General features: G+C 40.7%; 2 protein-coding genes across 2 annotated transcripts in view; both read right to left on the bottom strand.

Moving 5' to 3' along the window:
* NEK9 (NIMA related kinase 9) overlaps positions 1–12362 on the bottom strand; it is a 35224-nt gene extending 22862 nt beyond the window's left edge. Inside the window, exons 1-8 of the mRNA XM_053928700.2 lie at positions 11990–12362; positions 9114–9291; positions 6759–6814; positions 6183–6253; positions 4838–4943; positions 2978–3109; positions 1327–1437; positions 480–544 (exon numbers count right to left, since the gene is read on the bottom strand). Coding sequence (XP_053784675.1) covers positions 480–544; positions 1327–1437; positions 2978–3109; positions 4838–4943; positions 6183–6253; positions 6759–6814; positions 9114–9291; positions 11990–12208 — 938 coding nt within the window. The 5' untranslated portion in view covers positions 12209–12362. The remainder of the gene's footprint in view (positions 1–479; positions 545–1326; positions 1438–2977; positions 3110–4837; positions 4944–6182; positions 6254–6758; positions 6815–9113; positions 9292–11989) is intronic.
* Positions 12363–16757: 4395 nt separating this feature from the next.
* Positions 16758–19899, bottom strand: part of TMED10 (transmembrane p24 trafficking protein 10) — a 35866-nt gene continuing 32724 nt past the window's right edge. The window contains exon 5 of the mRNA XM_024567372.2: positions 16758–19862. Within this exon, the coding sequence (XP_024423140.1) occupies positions 19741–19862 (122 nt within the window). The 3' untranslated portion in view covers positions 16758–19740. The remainder of the gene's footprint in view (positions 19863–19899) is intronic.

The raw sequence follows: 19899 nt of genomic DNA on the forward strand, positions 1-19899 counted from the left end.
AAAGTATCTGAAGAGGACCTCTCCAACTCTAACCTACCATCTAAAGGAGTGAAAACCAGGGCCTGGTCCAAACCCACACTGCTACCCAACAGTCACTGGGCGGGCACCTTCGTGCAGGCCCTCCTTTAGTCCTCACTCTCCCTCACCTTACAGAGGAGAAAACTAAGGAACAGGCACGTTAAATAACTTGACAAATACAATGACAGAACTCAGATTCCAACCTAAAGATGTCCTCTCTTAATTACTAAACTGTATTGCCCCAACTCTAGAGTCACACTGATATAAATTTAGAACAAATAGCACAGGCTAAGGAGGTGAAAGCCAGGAGCTACTCTCAAACAATGAGAGCAGAGATGTTGGCTGAACACAGCACCAGAGTGGCCAAGTCAGGAAACACCACCCTCTCTGTGGCACTCTGACCAGATTGCTAACAGCCCACCACCGACGGAAACACGACAGAGTGACTTTTTGTGCTTTACCTCCTGCCCTTCCTGAGAAGGGGGCGATCTAGCAGTTCATCTGCAGTGGGTCTCTGCTCAGGATCCTAAAAATACAAACGGGGCTAGTTTTAATTTAAAGGGAATGAAAGGCAAGATGGGATCCAAAGAGGCATTTTACTCCCTCTTAGAAGGCTGTTGGTTAATTATTCAAAGACCACTGTATATTATCCTTTTGTTTTAAAAACCCATAATTTCTTATGTCACACACCATGCTCGTTTATCTTATTAATATCAGCATCTGTGTAGGAGTGAAAGTGTGGCCTTCCTCACTCGCTCAGTTGTGCAGTGGCCCTCAAATTCCAATATATACAGAACATAAGACTCCTGTGGAGCGCCTGCTACAAATAAAGATTTGAGCTCTATCCACAGAAATTCTGATCCAGCTGGCCTGGGGTGGGGCCCAGGAATCTTCATATTTTGCTTGTAAACCACCCCCATGCCTGTGGTTCATGGACCATACTTTGAATAATACCGACCCAGAGTTACACTGCAAGGCGAACTGTGAGATATTAGAACTACATACATTCTGTACATTAACAGTTCTAAATTACCTCTAAGTATACTTTTATAAAATCAAGTTACAAAAACCCAGATCATAAAAAACGGAGCACAGTTCCACAAATTAATAAAGAACGAGGCAGAATAAAGCAAGACTTTGTTGGCTAAATCACACAACTATCATTAATTGCCAGTGCCTACAAATACATCCTACCTGTGGACATGGATGTGCTTTTGCACAGGTTCACCTATTTCACACCCCAAACACTAAAGCTGGAAGAGAAATCACTAAACTGAAATCAGTGATCAACTTTCAAGTCACACTTACCTGGTCAAGGCACTCGTGCACCATCTGGATCAATTCCAGGGAGTACTGACTAGAATCCACTTCCATGGCCCGGATCCCTTGTACAATCTTAACACACAAGTTGAGTGGATTCTGTAAGAAAATGAGGATTGCACTGTTCTTGGTGCTGTAAAGATGACTTTATAATACACCAGTAGGGGCCCTGAGATGTCTATGACTATTATTTCAAGGAGTGGCAATAGTTCTGCAGCAGGTCTGACGTCTCTTTATAACTATTAATTAGTATGCATCAACAAGAAATCGTTAGGGATGCGCTGCTGCCATCAGATGGAAAGAAGCCCACATGGAGATGTGACTATGTGGCCAACTGCATAATACTTAAGAGTATATTATAATCTGACCCTTCAACTGAATCCCCCCAAAAAGGAAAGCAAGGTTAGCCACGCTTCTTGGCTTTAAGTACCTCCTTTGCCAATTAATTTGCCTCCTAATTTACATGTCCTAATAATGATTATATAGGTGATACAATATTCCAAAAGACAAGTAGTGAATAATAAACAGCAGCTGATAAAGGTAATATTATTATTATTATAATACCACCACCACCTTTACAGAGAGACCAGTAGGTATTAGGCAGGCATATGTATTTGACCTTTTTTTAACCCTTGCAAACACCACGCAAGGAGGTTATTATCATTACCAATTCAGAGATGTTCTCAAGACTATAGATAGTAAAAAATGGGGCCATAATTCCAACCAAAGTCTATCGGACTCCAAAACTCATTTTCCTTCCACTACAATATTTGGGGGAATTAGATGACATACTAGAATAAACTTTAGAATTTAGAATAATAAACAGGTCTCTGGAAAGGCCAATGAGGATGCATTATCTTACATGTGCATTTCACCTCTGTGAGAGGAATATGTATTCTTTTTGTTATAGATGGTAACATTGAGGATCAAAGAGATGAAGTAATTCGGCTAAGTTCTCACACACGGTTTGTAAAGGAGATTGGCTGTGAACTCACTTTTGTTACTTGAATTGTGGCCCACAGACTGGTAGCATCAGCATTACCTGGACGCTATCTGCCCCGCCCCAGACCGACTCAAACAGTCTGCATTTTAACAACATGCCCAGGCGATTTCCTATGTGTATTAATGTTTGAGTAGCACTGCTTTACACTGGGCTTTACTTAAGAAGAAAAGAAAAAAGGTTTAAGGAATTTGTCACCCATAAAACAATAAAAATCTTTAATAAGAGTTGGTAATTTTTCATACAAAAGATCCAAACACTTTAATGAGTATTAAGTAATTTGCCCTAGATTAAAAAAAAAATGTAGTTGAAGCATAAGAAATAAAATGGCTTATCTAATCTGTAGCATCGCACAGCAGATCTTAGGGCCAGTTTTAAAATTATAGCTGACAAATTCAAGCACATTGCTCAAACTACTGTACTTGATTATGATGATTCAATGGGGAAATCAAGGAGATAAATCTGGTCTATAGTATCCTAATAATACGCTACTAAGCCAGTGCCAGGATAATGGTTGTTATTTTTGCCTACAGTTGATTTCTGTTCAAGAAATCAGAAGCTCAGGGATAAATGAAGTTGATTATCTCAGTCAAGTTGTACCATTTGCAAGGATAATGTGGGAATAACACATCAACTTACTGTAGCATCGAATGTTCTCTTTAGCGTAAGCAGTTCAAAAATGACACAGCCTACTGCCCAGATATCAGACTTGAAATTGTATTTTACTCCTTGACAGAGCTCTGGAGACATGTAATATGGAGTTCCAACAAGCTAAACAACAAAGAAAACAATCAAAGAATAACTTCTTTTTTGAAGTAACCATATTAATATTTTGACAACTAAATTAAATTTCCCAGGAACTAGTGATGACAATCATAAAACTTTCATCAGTATAGTCCATAATGGTTTTTATGAGATGATGTCACTATGGGAAGAAATCTTATTCATATCAAACCTCTTAGGCCAAATATGAAGGACCAGTCTCTGGGGTGCAGGCACTGTGGTCAGTCTGGGCGGCACAGCAGCTCTGTGATTCATGGATCCCAGAGGCTATAGGCATTCAAGGCCCACTGAAGACTTCATACAGATAAAGACGTACTTAGTAAAAGCTCACCAAGGAAAAAAGCAAAACAACTGGCAGTGGGGAGAAGATAACTGAATAAAGGTGTTAAAAGTTCTAACTGAACTGCATAGTAATGAAGCTTTTTAAATGGCTCTCTTTGACATCTGTAATACTAACATGACTAGTGAATTTCTTTCAAATTTTAAAAAGATTTCTTAAATTCAAGAATTTGGAAATAATGTCCTGAAGGTCATATCTTTCCAAAGATGAGAGACGAGTGCCCCCAAAATTCCAGTAAAACTGATAGCCATCTTTAATCGGCAAAGGTAAGAAATTTACAGATGGCTAACATGGAATTTATCAATTTTCATCTCATTCTTTATACATTTCACTGGCTAACAAAAGCCAAATCTTGGTTTTATCAGATTATTCCTGATGAGAAAAATCCACATAAGACATGACTGCTTTCTCAGAAGCTCAACATGGCACCACCATACAAGCAGACTGAGTCCCTGAAGTACAGAATTCTAACCCTGGCTATCAGCATCCTTGGTGTCTCTATATTGCTTGTAGGCATTATTTCAACATTATCAAAAAACATGATCAGAACAAAGTTCATTTTTATTAAACTTAAATTTTCAAGTTCTTTTAAGGGCAGAGCATGACGAAGCCAGGAAAGTAATAATTGGGTTTTATGATCCCTGAAAGGATGAGACCACTGTCCTTAAGGGTCAACTACGTCTACTCTTTAACTAATGGTCTTTCTCAGGATCAGGTGAGAAGAGAGCCCTGCACCCTGGCTGGTGTGGCTCAGTGGATTGAGTGCTGGCCTGTGAACCACAGGGTCACCGGTTCGATTCCCAGTCAGGGCACATGCCTGGGTTGCAGGCCATGTTCCCAGCAGGGGGTGCTCAAGAGGCAACCACACACTGATGTTTCTCTCCCTCTTTTTCTCCCTCCCTTCCCCTCTCTCTAAAAATAAAATAAATAAAGTCTTTAAAAAAAGAAAGGAGCCCTGCAGTTTAGACTGTGTATAATAAAATCTGTTCTCTGGGTATCAGCCTTTATTTGTAATATACAGCTTCCAAACAAGAAAAATACAAAGGAAACAAAAAAAGAAATGTCTAACACGATAAGCTCAAATGATAAATGAGAGAGAAAGTGAAATCTACTAAAGATTCTAGAAGTCTCTAGTAAGTGTCCGAAAGGGCGTTGAGATCAGAGCTGTAGTGTGGACAATGAGTCTTGAAAGAATACCTGAGTAAGTAAATGCCTGTAAGTAAGCCCAGGAAAAAGACTCCTGAAGATGTGCTTTGTAAGTATGGAGAACCTATAAGAATATTGAGAAAAGGGTGCAAGATTTAGGGGGTACAGTTACATCTCATGTGCTGGAAAAGAAAAGGAAAACAAATAAGACAAAAGCAACACATACTTACCGTCTCAGCCATGGAATACTCAGAATTAAGTTTCTTTGCCAGGCCATAATCTCCAAGTTTTATGAGGTTTGCCTTGGTCAGAAAAATATTTAATGTCTTTATATCTCTGAAAAAAAAAAAAAGACGCTACACAGTAAGGCCAAATAGTCAACTGTTTCATCTCATCTCCCACCACACCCAGGATTAGTCCAGAACAGAACTCAGTGTGTTGCCACCGCTCAGACAGCCATGGCCCGGACAGCGGTCATCACTTTCACACACACACTGCAACACTGAAAAGGGGCCTGGGGGCGTGGAGGCAGAAAACTAACTTCGTCCTCCAGGGCTTCAGGGCACTGGCATGCCTCCCACACCACTGGAGCAGAGAAGAAAAGCTGAGAGGGTCAGACAAAAAAAAAAAAAAAAAAAAAAGGTGCCCCAGGTAATTACAATCCCTATAAGGTACACTGCCTCTTCAATGACCACTTATGCGCTGAATGAAGTGATAGTAGCAATTTTAACACTTGGTTGGCATCAAAATTTCAAACCTGTGAAGGCAAGAGAAGCAGCTTCTTGTCCCAGCAGCAACATGACTGGGATGTGCAGAGCACCTCAATAAAATCCCTGGCTTTTTCCTAAAGATGAACTGACCATATGTAAAACAAACAAACTGTGCCTGGCTTATAATCTGGCTTCCTTTACTAGAAGATGTGAAAAAATCAGAATAATATTCTTTGTAACTTTTGAAAAGAAAGTAATATGCAACAGTAGCCATTCAATTAAGCTATCCAGAAATATATGCTGACAACTAATAAGCCAATGCAAAAAAGAAATGCTGGTGTGTTAACATTAATCTCTAGCCATGGTCAATGGCTCAAAGACATAATGAGGTGGAAATGTTCATAACGGTTCTCTTCATCAGCTTGAAATGAAGAGAAAGCTGTCCCCTACCCAAAGATACAGAACTGTACAATTAATTATACAAAACAAACATGCTTTATTCAAATTAAAAGTTATAGAATTAAAAACTGCCAATTACTATTGCTCAGAGAAAATATTTATTGTGAAGTCCAACCAATCTAATACCACTTCTCATAGTGGCTTTCAGGCTTTACCAATGAATTAATTAAATAAACTCTAAAATATCTCTTAAAGAAACGACTGAGCAATACTTAGTTACTGATCACAAACATGGTTTAACTTCAGGAAGAAAAGATAACACCCCTTGTTACTCACTCTTTTCTTTCTAAAATATATCAATGTAAAAGCCTTGACTGCTTAATCAAGGAAATGACAGGGAGGAGGCCCCCAAGGTGAGGGTTGGATTGGTAGGGAAGAATCAATCCCACATTCTTACACTCATTACCTATGAAGGATCCCAGCTTTATGGATACAGCTCACTGCTGAAACAATCTGAAACAGGTACCATACCACCATCTGAAGAAAAAATAAATTATATTTGGACTGGAAACAAACAAAAATTTGACTTAAATACTCTCTAACAAATAAAACAAAGGAAGCTGCAACCAGAGGTTATGATTCAACATGACTTGACATTGCTTGCTTGTAGGTTGAACAGGATAAAGAAAAGTGACAGGGTAAAAAGAAAAAGCAGGCCATTATAAAATACAGTATGGTGAAGCAGCCTTGTGGAAAGAAATCCAGGGAGAACACAAAGGGACAGAAAACTGGGCATTCCAGTGTGCAGTAACAGACCGGGAAAGAAAGCCCACAGAGAATCATGATGTGGAGGCAAACTGTCTAGGAAGCAGCTACAGACAGCTTCCATGTTAGAGGGTTCCTTCCTCATGAATATCAACCAGAGCCTGGAAGGAGTCTGAACAAAAGGAAAAAAAATACTCTTCGTTGTTGGAAGAGTTAATATAGTACCAGAAAGCAACGCATTACAACTCTAGCTTCCTACCATAGAAATATGAATTACCTCTTCCTCAAACAACTTGTCCTTCTGACGAAGGATTTTGTCATACAGGTTCCCTCCTGCAATTAAACAAGAGACAGGTTTGAATTGCTTAATAGAGATCAAAGCTCGGCTCCTGTATCTACCAGGGTTTTAACAAGTAACACAAGGAAAGGAAGGGATTCTGCTTCTTCTCCAAAGGAAAGGCCTTCTTCCCTCTTGGCTCTTCACTGGCTACAAAACTCTTCCCATCTCTCAAGGACTGTCTCAAAAATACTCTTCAAAGATCCCCCTCCCTACTGGAAGAGGTTCAGTACAAAACCAGGAAGTGAGACACTGTTGAAAAGATGAGAAAGACCATTCGTGTAGTACCTCTATTAGTGAAGTTACCTTTTTTTTTTAATGTCTTCAAAATCAGGTGATTTCCTTTCCTAGAACTCCTTTTAAAAGAATCTGCAACATTCTTGTAACAATTCTCTCAGCGTGACTACTAGAACTTTTGGGTTACACCAGTGATAAAAGTGTTTTGTATATCCGGGTGTATACCAACTTCCTTTTCTTTCCACCGAAGAAGTTTCCCAAAGTTTAGGCCACACGCCAGGTCAGTGACTTCCCACCGGTGTGCTGCGGCACCCTGGTGTGCTGTAAGAGCTTCTAACCTGCGGTGCCTGGCACTCCAGTCTGGGCACTGACCTCTTTCCCCTTAGATTGCCAAATTAAAAAAAATGACAACAGGCCCCACAACAATAGCTGTTCTGTGTGAATGAATCAAAATTATACCTATTTCTTTTATCAGATCGGACAAAAATGTATTTTTTTGGTGTGCTGCAGAATTTTAGTATTACCCATATTTTGCCATGTGCATTTTGCCCAAATTTGAGGGAAAAATAAGGATGTACATCATACATGGGTAGTACTAATTCCATATATATATATAAATGTTAATTCTTTTATGCTTATGAGTTAAAAGTGTAACTCTAGAAAGCAATAATGATATTTGTATGCAAAATAATACCCTGGAATATTATATTCAGGTTTGTTTCTAAATAAAAGTAAATAAAAAATTGAATAAAAAAATTGAGAGACTTTTTCCCTGGAAGTCTGGCCAAAAACGTGGATGTGCATTATATACAGCAAAATACAGTAGTTTGTGTGTGCCATGAGATGAAAAAGGTTAAAACCTCTGCCCTGGACTCTTTCTAATCGTTAGTCCCTTTACTAATTCAGTCCTGCAGAGTAAGTTCGAATTTGCTTCTCCTTTCCTTTCTCAAGGAATACAGGCTATAAATGATCATGGGTCATTTTACTTCCTACCTGCAGCTGTAACTTATAATTTAGCCCTGGCTAGGTTTCACAACTTTCCCCCCTGTAATTTAGTAACTTGAAGTTTCAATAAATATACCATTTGTTCTACATCCTCCTAACCACAAAGGAAGTTAAGCACTTGAGGTTTCTGCTACTTCAGAAATCTCTAATCTTGTACATTTAGGGTTGATCAGCACCAGGAACAATCATGAGGCACAGGAGTCTAGACAAGAAAAGTCAGAATCTAGGAACCTTCTCTCAGAGATTTAAGTGAAGAATGTGCTGGGACCACTTTAGCATGCGGCTCAAGAAAGGAATTTGGCGATTTTCTTATGTAAGAAGGATAGTAGCTAGTACAATATGTATCAAACATTTGCTATGTACCAAGTATGATGCTAGGGACTTTACAATCATTTACTCAATAACCCTAGGAAGTAAGTTATCAACAAACTCATACTAAAATAAGGAAGCTGAGTTACAGAAAAGCTAAGTTTCTTGTGCAAGGTTACAGAGCTAAAAAGTTGTGAAGCTTGGGATGTGGGTTCAGAGTCTATTTTCTTAACAACTAGACCATATTGCTATCCTACATGCGAAATGGTCCAAAGAAATCAGAGACCAGATAAGTAAGGCCACGTTTTACTATGTTATCACTTTCATTCAGTTAGATCTTAGGACCACTTTTTAATAGGGCAGCTTTCACTGAAGTCAATATAAATCATCATCACCTATAAGATTCCATGAACTATTTTATCAAGCCACACTATGTGTTCTCTAATGCCTAACTCACATCTTTTTATGAGAAAAACCTTGAAAAATGAATGTAAAATCCAACTGACCAAGCAATCTGAAGATGGAACTACAATCACAAGGCAGAATTTGAGTATGCGAGGGAAAATTCCTCCCTTGACTTCGTCTATCACTTCCAAACTCTCTAGGGCCTGAACTAATCCTCTAAACTCAAGAAATTCAATTAAAGTTTTTATAACTGTGTATGCCTTTCCTTTTCTCCCCTTTAAGGTAAGTGTGAGCACAAGACTTTCTTGCTGGGGGAAGCGCCACAGAATTCTACCTTACCGTTACAGTATTCCAACTCAATCAGCAAGGTGGTGTCGTCCATGAAGTGATTGTAGTAGGCGATAATGTTGTCGTGCTGCAGCAGCGCCAGAATGACAATCTCATTTAAGGCATCGCGGCGTTCCTTCTCCGACAGTCGGGTCAAATCAACCTCCTTCCACACAACCAGTGAGTCATCCTACAACACAGCAACAGAGGTACAGGGCTTTCCTCTTGCTTGGCAGCGGATGAATCCAGGCACGGATCTGTAAACCTAGAAAGCAAACTTTCTAGATGGCTGGAGACTGACTGCTTCTATTTTTTCCTTTAAACAAAACATGAACAGTCTAGGGCCATACCACCCTGAACGTGCCCAATCTCGTCCAAACAACACAAACAGATGTTAAAGGTTCGACATACAACTGAACATCACCATTTACTCCTGGACGTTAAGTGTTGTTATATTGCTGCCACACGTAATCTGCAGGATGTCAATCCCAGGTAAAAATATGGGATGGAAGTGGATCTCAGAGATTCTGCTGAGGGACTCTATGACAGGCTGCTGGTCCTGATGAGAACAGTAGCAGGGCTAGAATGTTGGAGAAATTGAGACCTGGAGAGTAGTTACCTCCAGGTGACCAGTTTCTTGCAAAATGGAAAGCTTAAACTTGCCTTTAACTTTATAAATTTAGATTTCTCTAGTGATTTTTGTTTAGCCTTTCTGAGTAAGTCATATCTAAGGGCCCTGAGTTCACTTACCTCATGCTGCCCATTTTGCAAGTCTATCTTCTGTCAATTTTATGTATCACATTTTTCCCTGTTCATGAAAACTAACCTGCAGCTCCCCAAATCCACTCCCTCCTATAAATCTCTGGTTCTTCCCTGACACTGCTCCCCAGCCCAGGAACAGCCCTGTCTAAGTAACCCTTCCCTCCTTTAGAATGGCTCTGCGAGGCCTTAAAACTTTTGGGGGAAGGTCCTGATGAGCTTTCTGCTGTACTTTTATTCAATGCAACCATTCCCCCAATTTTCAGAGTTCGTGCACTGAAATGAAAGTTTCTTTTATATACACATACAACTTAAATGTTATTTGTCTACTAATTTGTCTTCCCGTTGAAATAGAAGCTTCTTGAGGGAAAGAGCTGCTTCTAATTAAACCTTTGTAAATTCACAGCTCTAATAAATATTTGGTGACATGGATAATAGTACAGCTTTGGGGAAGTGTAATCAAATTTAACTTAAAACCACCTCAGTAATCAAGTTCAACATGATAATGGAAAGGCATGTGCAAGGAGGTGTAAAACTTTGTTCTAGTGAACAAGTCACTAAGTGAACAAGTCACTTAAATGTACTGTTTGAGTGTCTTTACCTATAAAATAGAACACTGATGCTCATCTCCTCTTCCTCATATTTTGAGTACATGTAAGAAAACAGAACACAGTAACTCTAACATCTTACATTAATGTGGCATTCAGATAAAAAAAGAAGGCGTAGGCCCTGGCTCAGTTGGTTCCAGTGCCCCCCAGATACGCCAAGGTTGTGGGTTTGATTCCCCAGTCAGGGTACATATTAAGAATCAACCAATGAAGGCATAAATAAGTGGAACAACAAATCAATGTTTCTCTCTGAGATCATTTTTAAAAAGTTACATTATAAAAAATGAACAAAGATACTCTCTTGCAACCACTCTTCTCCTCCATCTTTCAGCCTTAAAACCATGTTACCCTGGAACACACAATCCCAGATGGATCGCTGAGGGATGAAGCACCTTCAGTAACCCCAACAAGAACTCGTTAAATGCTTAACTATTCTAAAGCTTAAGTGTTAAAACTGATGAAAATCAGTTTATGGTTAGTTTTTGGAAGTAGAGTGGTCACTACAGAGTGTTAGATCAGTATACTTTGTGCACTTAGGGGTCAGCGAGCAATCCATGAATCTCTTCAAAGAACATGCATATATGCAAACGTAGATGGGGCGATTACGTTTACATTAGATTCTCAAAGGAGTCCTTGTGCCCTCCAAAATCCAGAATTAATGGCTTATGCCCTGGGCAGTGTGGCTCGGTTGGTTGGAGCATGGATGCCTAAACCGAGAGATGGCAGGCTGTTTCCTAGTTGGGGGCATATGCCTAGGTTGTGAGTTCAGACCCTGGTCGGAGTGCGTGCGGGAGGTGTCATCCTTGGGAGGTGTTATCCTTGTCGGCGTTTCTCTTCTTCTCTTCCCCTCTCTAAAATCAATAAGCATGTCCTCGGATTATTATTTTTTTTAATTAATGGCTTAGAATATACCAAAAATGTATTCCCCAGGCATAAACACTGCTAAACACTGAAGAAACCAACACATGACGATCTCCCCATTATCTTCCAGAGAAATCTCCAACTGAGTGTTCACATCTAAACTTAAAAGATAACGGCAAAAAAAATCGGAGCTGCCCCTGACCTGGGGATTCTGAAGCTTTGCCGGTGCTCCCCACCCTGACCTTGGAAAGCTGTGCAGTATGAGAGGACGTTAAGTGTTGACAACACGTCACATTTGCATACCACTGTAATTTACACTTTGCAAAGCACTTTAGCTTGATTCTCAAAATAATCTTTAAAATAAAGATTATCCTAAAGTTAGGAATTACTAGCCCCATTTTACAGATGGGGAAACTAAGGCTAAGAGAAGGTTCAATGACTTTCTCCGTTCCCCGGGTTAATAAAAAAACAAAAAAAGACCAGTTAGTAAAACCACTTAGCTAACGAATTCCTAGTGCAGGTGACTTGAGGAACAGTGCACAGGACCCCGAGACATATACCCGGCGGGAGCCCAAGCACTAAGTGAGGACGCCGAGCAAGAGGCGGGGAAAGCGGGGCCGCGAAGGAGGGGCGGGAGCGGCGGGCGCCACGGGCCACTACCTCGGTGCGGCGGTACAGCGTGGCCTCCCCGAAGGCGCCGCGGCCCAGGACGCGGATGGGGATGTAGTGCAGCTCCTCCTGCTCCGGCGCGCTGCCACCGGCTCGCGGCCCGGGACTGGCGCTGGGCCCCGGGCCGGAGTCCCCGCCACCCCCGGACTCGCTCCCAAAGTCCGAGTTGATGGAATCGCAGTGTCGCTCGTACTCGCCCAGCACCGACATGGCGGCGGCCGCGGGACCAGCCTGCGTGTCAGCAGTGGCTCTTGCTGCAAGGCGCTCGCGTCGTTTTAGAAGCCAGCCCGCGTTTCCGTCAACCCCGCCACCGCGCGAGGTTCCTTGCTGGCCCTCTCCCCCTGACCCGGAAGCAGTTGCGGGTGCTTCCGGCTAGTGGGGTTTCTCCGCCTTAGTTGGCCCACTGCTTAGGGTCGCCGGGCCACGGCTTGCCTTTCTCCAGCCTGGAGGGTAAAGTAAGGCCTCGCCGGGGGGCGCGTGGTAGGGACCGTGTGGGACCGAAGGGCTCCGGTAGGAGCGTTGGAATCACTTCCCTGATCCCTGGCCAGGTCCTAAGACAGCTTCGAAGTCCGGAGTTTGTCCAGTCTCATCTTGGCGCCAGGCTTATCTCGGGCAGTGATTGGGGAAGCAGTCCCTTCCAACGTTGCACAGCGCTCTTTGTTTAGAAGGATACTGTAGTAAGCGGAAATATTTGCCTCCTGTCATCTCAACATTTAGTGGGCCCAGTTATTTCTCCCATGACCTCTTAAGTTCCTACCGCTTATACCCAAATGCAAAAAAATTCTAAGCCAATTCTGACACTTCTCTTTTTTCATGTTTCGCACGCTTGTGTCTTTCCAACTCTTTGGCCGTGTGACACCATGCAACATTCTTTGAGAGCTAGGTGCCACCGTATTTGGGGGCGGAAAATCTTCAATAAGATTCTCCCTGGCTTTAAGCCACTAAGAGAATTGCAATACGGTGGAAAAACGTGTTCCATAAGTTATGTGACCTTGGGCAACTTCACGTCTCCAAGCTTGTTTTTCAACCTGTAAAGTTGGGAATATGATCCACATTAGAGAGATAACAACTAACATTTGTAGAGTGTTGTGTTCCTAGCACCATTGTAAGTGTTTTCATGTGTCTTCCCACTTAGTTCCATTATTCCCACTCCACAGAAGGAACTGAGATACAGAGCAGTTAAGTAACTTGCTCAGTGTTACCCAGCTAGTAAGGGAGCTGGGAGTTAGTAGGACAAAAGCCCCTTTTTCGGGCCCTCTTTGCAGGAGTTACCTGGACCCCATAAAGCATGACCCTAATTGTTTTATGAGTAGAAAGTTACTGGAAGCGCCTTGAAGGTGCAGAGGGTACAAAACAGGACTCACCAGACCACAAGGACATGGGACCCTGCACCCAAAGATAACAGCGCAACAAGTTGCAGCCTAACTGAAACATCCTGCTCTACAACCGCCACGTTACCCCAGAAGAGCCCAAAGCCCTACCCGCTCCGGGCTGGTGCATTTGTCCACACCTAGCCCATTCCCTCTCTTGGGAAAGTAAAAGAAAAAAAACATCTTTACCTTCTGCACTTTCTTCTCTTTGTGGATTCTTTCACAGCCCGCATCAGTGACCATCCTAACAGGAGTCAAGCCCTGCAATCAGGCTCCAGATCTTTTTCTTAGAGCAGTATGTGTTGGGGCTAAGAAAGGGTCATGTGGCTGGAGGCCAGAGTGCCATGTGGATAACAGGAGACGGCCTCTAATATAGTTTTATAGAGTTTGGCTTCTCCTGTGGGCAATGGATAATTATTGGAGATTTTAAAGCAGGGCTTATATGATTAGAGTGACTGTTGAGTCCCTACTCGCTGGTTAAGTCCCTATTTACACCTGTCCCCCCTCAGCATAAGAGTCTTCTTTTGCTCAAGTGCCCAGCTCATACAATAAACAATGTGGTCACCTCACATAAGAACAAAGTTATATTTTAAAAAGAACTCTGATGTCAATGTGAAAGACAAAGACTGGAGGCAGGGAGACCATGCAAGAGACAACTTGTGTTCTAAGAAAAGAGGCACTGAAGTACTATTGGCGTGAGTGGAGAGAAGGTCCAGGTTGAAGAAATCCGTCCAAAGAAAGTTTAAACTTTGCAATCAGTTGGGATACGGTTGGTCAGGTAGATGTGAGAATCCAGGAGATACTTCCAGGTTTTTAACCAGGTGGACAGTGATAGCAAATTAGAGGAAGAGAATTGGTAGAGTGGGGTGAGGGGTGTGAGGCCTAACTAATGCTTTCACATTCGTCTGACCTTACAGTTCATCAGCGTTCCCTTTCAAGTACCCTACACTCTGCGTAACATCAGGTCTGAATAGTAGAGCAAAAGGTCTGTCTCCTTTGACCTAGATCCAGTATTTCTGTTAGTGTACCAGCCTTTATAATGGTGTTCTGCTTACACAGTGCTTGCACGATAATTAACTACACCTTTTTCACATCCAATCCAATCTAAAAATAACACAGCCCTTCCACTAGGTCACATCACTATTTCCTTCACAATGCTTAACTATAAAATATTGATGTCACTTATTATGTTTACTGTATTGGCTGTCTCCATTCATGAGAATGTAAGCCCCACAGAGGATTTTGGGCTCTTGTTCACATCTATGAATCTCTCATCAGTGCCTCGAAAAGTGCTTGATCTTACAGACGTAAAGATGACTTGTTGAGAATTGTGTTGCTATTATCTTGTGTGTATATAACATTTTCTAAATCTAAATGCAAGACTGATAACCCATTAAATTCTATTTGGTTGGTTTCATTCCAGAATGCTATATTGTATAGATATTTTTGAATTTTCAATTTATACATTCAGCAAACACTGAGTACCAACTTGTGCCAGATGCTGGATCACAAGAGGAAAACAAACATGGTCCCTACTCTCATGGAGCTCACAGTCCATATAACGGACAGGGAATGAAGCAATTATAAGGACAACTGTGTATGTTATAGTGCTATTATAAAGGAAGAACAGACTTCTAGAAAGCCATTTAGCAAGGACATCTTTCCAAGACAAACTTGTGGGGTTAGTGAAGGCTGCCTGGAGGAATATCCAAAATGTTAAATCAGTAATGGCTAACCGAAGTAGGATCATTCCGGATAGAGGCCATTCCATTACCTCCTCCTATTAATTAGAAAGCACTTTGAGGACAAATATTGCTTACTTATTTATTGTTTATTAATTGGGTCTACTCCAGAGTTTAACTCAACACATTAAACAGAATGCATGTTCAATAAATGTTTTCTTGAATTAAAAGATAGAAAAAAACCAATTACTTAAAATTACAAGTGTTGACTTTCATTCAGAGAAATTGAATAGGTTTCAGTCAAAACTTAAAGATTCATTTTTCTGGCACCTTTGTAATAAGGAACTAGTTTCTACAACTTGGTTAGCCTGGTACTGTGAATTGTTCTATTTATAATGCATTGATACAAGCTTAACAGACAAATGTCCTGTTCATCCTAGAGAATATTGAACAAACACATTCAGTTCTTCTTTATAATGGATATAAAATGAAACTAAGTATCTGACCTTTGAATATTCCTAAGTCCAGAAAAACTCAACATTCCAAAGGTGTAACTGATTTTAAAATGCCTTTGGTAAAAAAAAACAGGTATTTCCATGTTGCATTTTAACAAGTGAATAGGTAGGATGTTATATAGCAAGTTACCACTTATGAATGGCAGATCCTCAGGGCCTGGAGTTACAGATTAAAGGATCTACCAAAGTACGAAGCGAAATCTGTTCTTTCGAGGTTTGATGTGGCAGCCACCAGTTACATGCAGCTACTGGACAAATAAATTATGGCTAGTCTGAAAGATAAGCTGTAGCTGCAAAATGCATACTGGATTTCAAGGACTATATGAAAAAAATAACATTATTTGTTTCTATATTGACTACACATTGAAATGCTATTTTGGATATATTAAGCTAAATATACTATTAAAATTAATTCTACTTTTTTAATGGGGTATACAAATTTAAAATTATACACAGGGCTCATGTCATGTGGGACACCACTGGAGCAGACTGAGTAATTTGGAAAATGTACCACCATTTAACAAGTATATGATACTGTAGAAAAGTTTTGCTGCATTTATCAATATTACTTATTTTCTCTAAAACTAAAACTTCAGTAAGAAACAGGACTTCTGATGTTAAAATATTTATATTCAAATATTGGGAACCACTACTTTGTGTAGATTCACTGACAAATTACCTGTTTTTCTGGGGACTGGAGATGGAGGGCAAAGCACTTCACGCTGCTCTTGGAAAGAAGGTTTATGAAAAAAGTTCAACTACAAATAAAAGGAGAGAAAACAGCCTTTCCTTGCTGACGTGGGGTTCTTCATAGATGTGATGGGGGGAAAAGCAAGTCCTGAGGGGTTCTGCACTGGGAGGGGTATTTGAAGAAAGGAGGGCAAGGGAGAAGACCCTCTGTAGAAATAATCCCAATAGCAGTTTCCAAGAGAAGCTCTTGTCTGGCTTACAGAATCCTGATTTGTTCTTTCTGAAGATGCATAATTATTTTAATGTACATTTATAATTTATTTTTATATAAAATACAATAAACTTGCTAGCTCACATAAACTTTATCCATCTGGAATAAATTATGAATCATCATATTTTTTATTTCATCAAGTATAATTTGTCATGTGTTAAAACTGAGGAATATGAAGGAATTACTGCCAATCCAAAGAGGGACTCAAGAGTCACAAAAACACACCTAAAATGGTTTCTGCTAGCCTTTATTTGAGAAAAATTTTCACAAAAATCCCCGTCCAACACAAGTGAGTCTGTGTAAGTCTCACAGGCCTCTTTCCATTCGACAGCAGGAAAGGGCTCGTGGCGAGTTTACGACAGTGGTGTGCCAAGGCCTGCTGACGCTGCATCGCTCTCATCACATCATACCGATCGTGCGGAATCGGCTCAGAAACAGAGGAGACCAGGCAACACTCTCATTTTTAAAGCTGATTTGCTCTTGCACTAGCCTTTTACCAAAGGCAAATAAATGTACTCTTTAGATACCATCAAGGTGTAATATCAATGAACTTTAAACCAAAAGCACCAATGTCCAAGTTGGTAGTTTTGGCATGAAGAAAAAGGACGTGAAAGAATTTTAATTTCATAAAGTCACACTTGGGAACAAAATCGTAAGCAAAATAAAATATTCTCCTCCTCTATTTCCTTCATTGACATTTTGTCAGAAGACAGTATTATAACCAACTGAGTAGCTTTCATTGCTTCTAAAAGGGGGAAAGGCACCAGTCAGAAATATGAGTATCTTACCAGGCTAATGGTACAAAATTTCATCTTTAAACATCTAAGGATTGATCTTAACCCACAAATTTGGTCATTCTCTTCCCTACTTTGGTGTATCCTGCCGTTCAGTACATATAACACCACAGACCTTCTTGACACCTGCTGCCTTATGGCAAGGATTCAGCAGCCAGGTTCTCAGCTGTACCTATCAATTCTTAACAGCAGATGGCAATGTTGCACAGATTAATGAAAGAACCACTTTTACATGCCACACCAGAGAAATTCATTCAGGGAGTCAAAAGAGGAAAAAAGGCTTTGGGGGTTCACAATAGCTGGAACATTTAACAGAACAGCCTGAGATTTTGATGACGTAACTCATTCCCTCTTCCGCCTTTGTACTTCATCCAGGTCACCTCTCTTGTTGATTCCAGTGTGCCGCTAACTGCAAGCTGCACGGCCCTAAGTCCTGTAATTCTTGCCACTGCGATTACACGAGCCCCATGACAGTCAGGAGTGTTAAAACAGAGATTACAAAAGGACAGATTCCTACCTCCTTTCCTGGGAGAAGTGGGGAAAATTTCAAGTGATAGTATTTTTCATAACTGTTTACAAACATGGTCATTTGTATCCACGCTCTCTTATTTAGGTTAGTATTGGCCTTGAGGCACCTCGTATTCTTAGAGTGATTCTTACCTGTGCTTTCATAACATGCATTCTGCTCAAGCATTTAGTCGTGATGATCCTCCCAGTTTTGTGTGTGTATGTGTAGTTTTATACCTCGTATGTCTCGGGGTCACAGAAGGGCAAGATTTAAGTCAGTGACTGGCAACGTCACTGAGAAGTCACTTCTTTCATGTAAGAAGACCTGGTAAATTGTACTGATTTTTTTCCTTGGTAGGTGTTATGTTAAAAATTCAAGCAACCACATATCTGACAAAGGACTTGTATCTAGGATACATACAGAACTCTCAAAATTCATTAGTATAAAGGATAATCAGAACATGGGCAAAGGACATGAACAGATATTTCATGGAGGAAGATGCAGATGGCAAACAGGCTCATGAAAAGATGTTCGACATCATCAGCCATCAGGAAAATGCAAATAAAAATCAGAATGAGGTCTCATTACACACATCTATCAGAGTAACTAAAATAAAAAGCAGTAACAGCAAATACCAAAGAGGACAGAGAAACCTGACTGGCCATACATTGCTGGTGGGAACATAACATGGCACACTCACTCTGGAAAGAGTAGGGTGGTTTCTTAAAAAAATAAACATGTGCTGACCATACAGCCCAGCAACTGCCCTCTTCAGCATTCATCCCAGAGAAATGAAAATTTATGTTCACATAAAAACCTGTACATGAATATTCACAAAAGCTTTATTACTAACGGCCCAAACCTGAAAATGACCCCAATGTTTTTTAACAGGTGAATGATAAAACAAACCGGTACACCCTTACCATGAAATACCACTAAGCAATAACAATGAAAAAACTATTGATTATTGATACATGCCACAACCTGGATGGACTTCAAGGGAATTATGCTGAGTGAGAAAGTTAATCAAAAGGTCACATACTGTATGATTCCCTTTATATGACGTGCTAGCAATGACAAAATTAGAGAGGAAACAGATCAGTGGTTGCCAGGGGTCGGGGTTTGGGGGTAAGGAAGGGTGGCAGCTGTGGCTATAAAAGGGTAGCACAAGGGGCCCGTGTGATGGAACTGGGCTGCATTTTGCAGTGGTGGCCACATGAATCTACACATGAAATAAAACTGCAGAGAACTAAATACTCATAATACACAAAAAAATTCAAGTGGTTGTGCACAACTATTTTAATTCTCTAAAATGAAATTTTCTTTAAGAGTAATCTATAGTTCAAAGCTCATTTCTATGTGTCACATAGAAATCACCCTTTTGAAAGACATAGAATTATGAAAGGGTATCACTAGAAGCTACCTAAACATTTTAGCTAAGGGTTAAGGTAAGGGTGTTTTTCACACAGAAATCTGAAAAAGGACAATCAGAATGAAACAAGTTCCACATGGTTGTTCAAATCTTGGTAAAGAAACTAGGGTGGAAGCCCAAGCTAGTGAGCAAGTGGGAGAAGAAAATAAAACATGGTTCAACCAGATCACATGAGGAAACCCAGGACAAATGCTGGCTTTGGCATTATCTAGGTAACCCCTATTTTTCTTGTCATAGGTAACTCTAATAACAGTCCTATCGTTGCAAAACCAGTCCAAATGCTATCAAGTTAAAAAGAAGTCCCTCAATGACTTGTCGGGTGTAGGTGGTAACCCGTGTCCTCCCACACCAAGCAAGATCAGTTCTGGCAAGAAAGTTCCAATGTGCCTTGATGGCGCTGTTGGTAGGATGCCTGAGGCCAGGCACGCCCCAGTGATGTTCTGCTGGCCGAGAGACAAGGTGGGAGGAGAGTAGGCCTTATTACTCAATCAACTTCTTGGCCTTGAAGAAGCGACGAAGGTAGAAGACCTGCCAAGTGGCTAGTCCAATGAGGCAGAACATTGAAAAGATGCTGAAGTACAGAACCCGAGTGTTTGTTGACTCTAAAAAACAAAACAAAAGCATAAATGTGATGAAGTG

This window comes from Desmodus rotundus, chromosome 7, assembly GCF_022682495.2.
Source record: "Desmodus rotundus isolate HL8 chromosome 7, HLdesRot8A.1, whole genome shotgun sequence".
Taxonomy (NCBI): domain Eukaryota; kingdom Metazoa; phylum Chordata; class Mammalia; order Chiroptera; family Phyllostomidae; genus Desmodus; species Desmodus rotundus.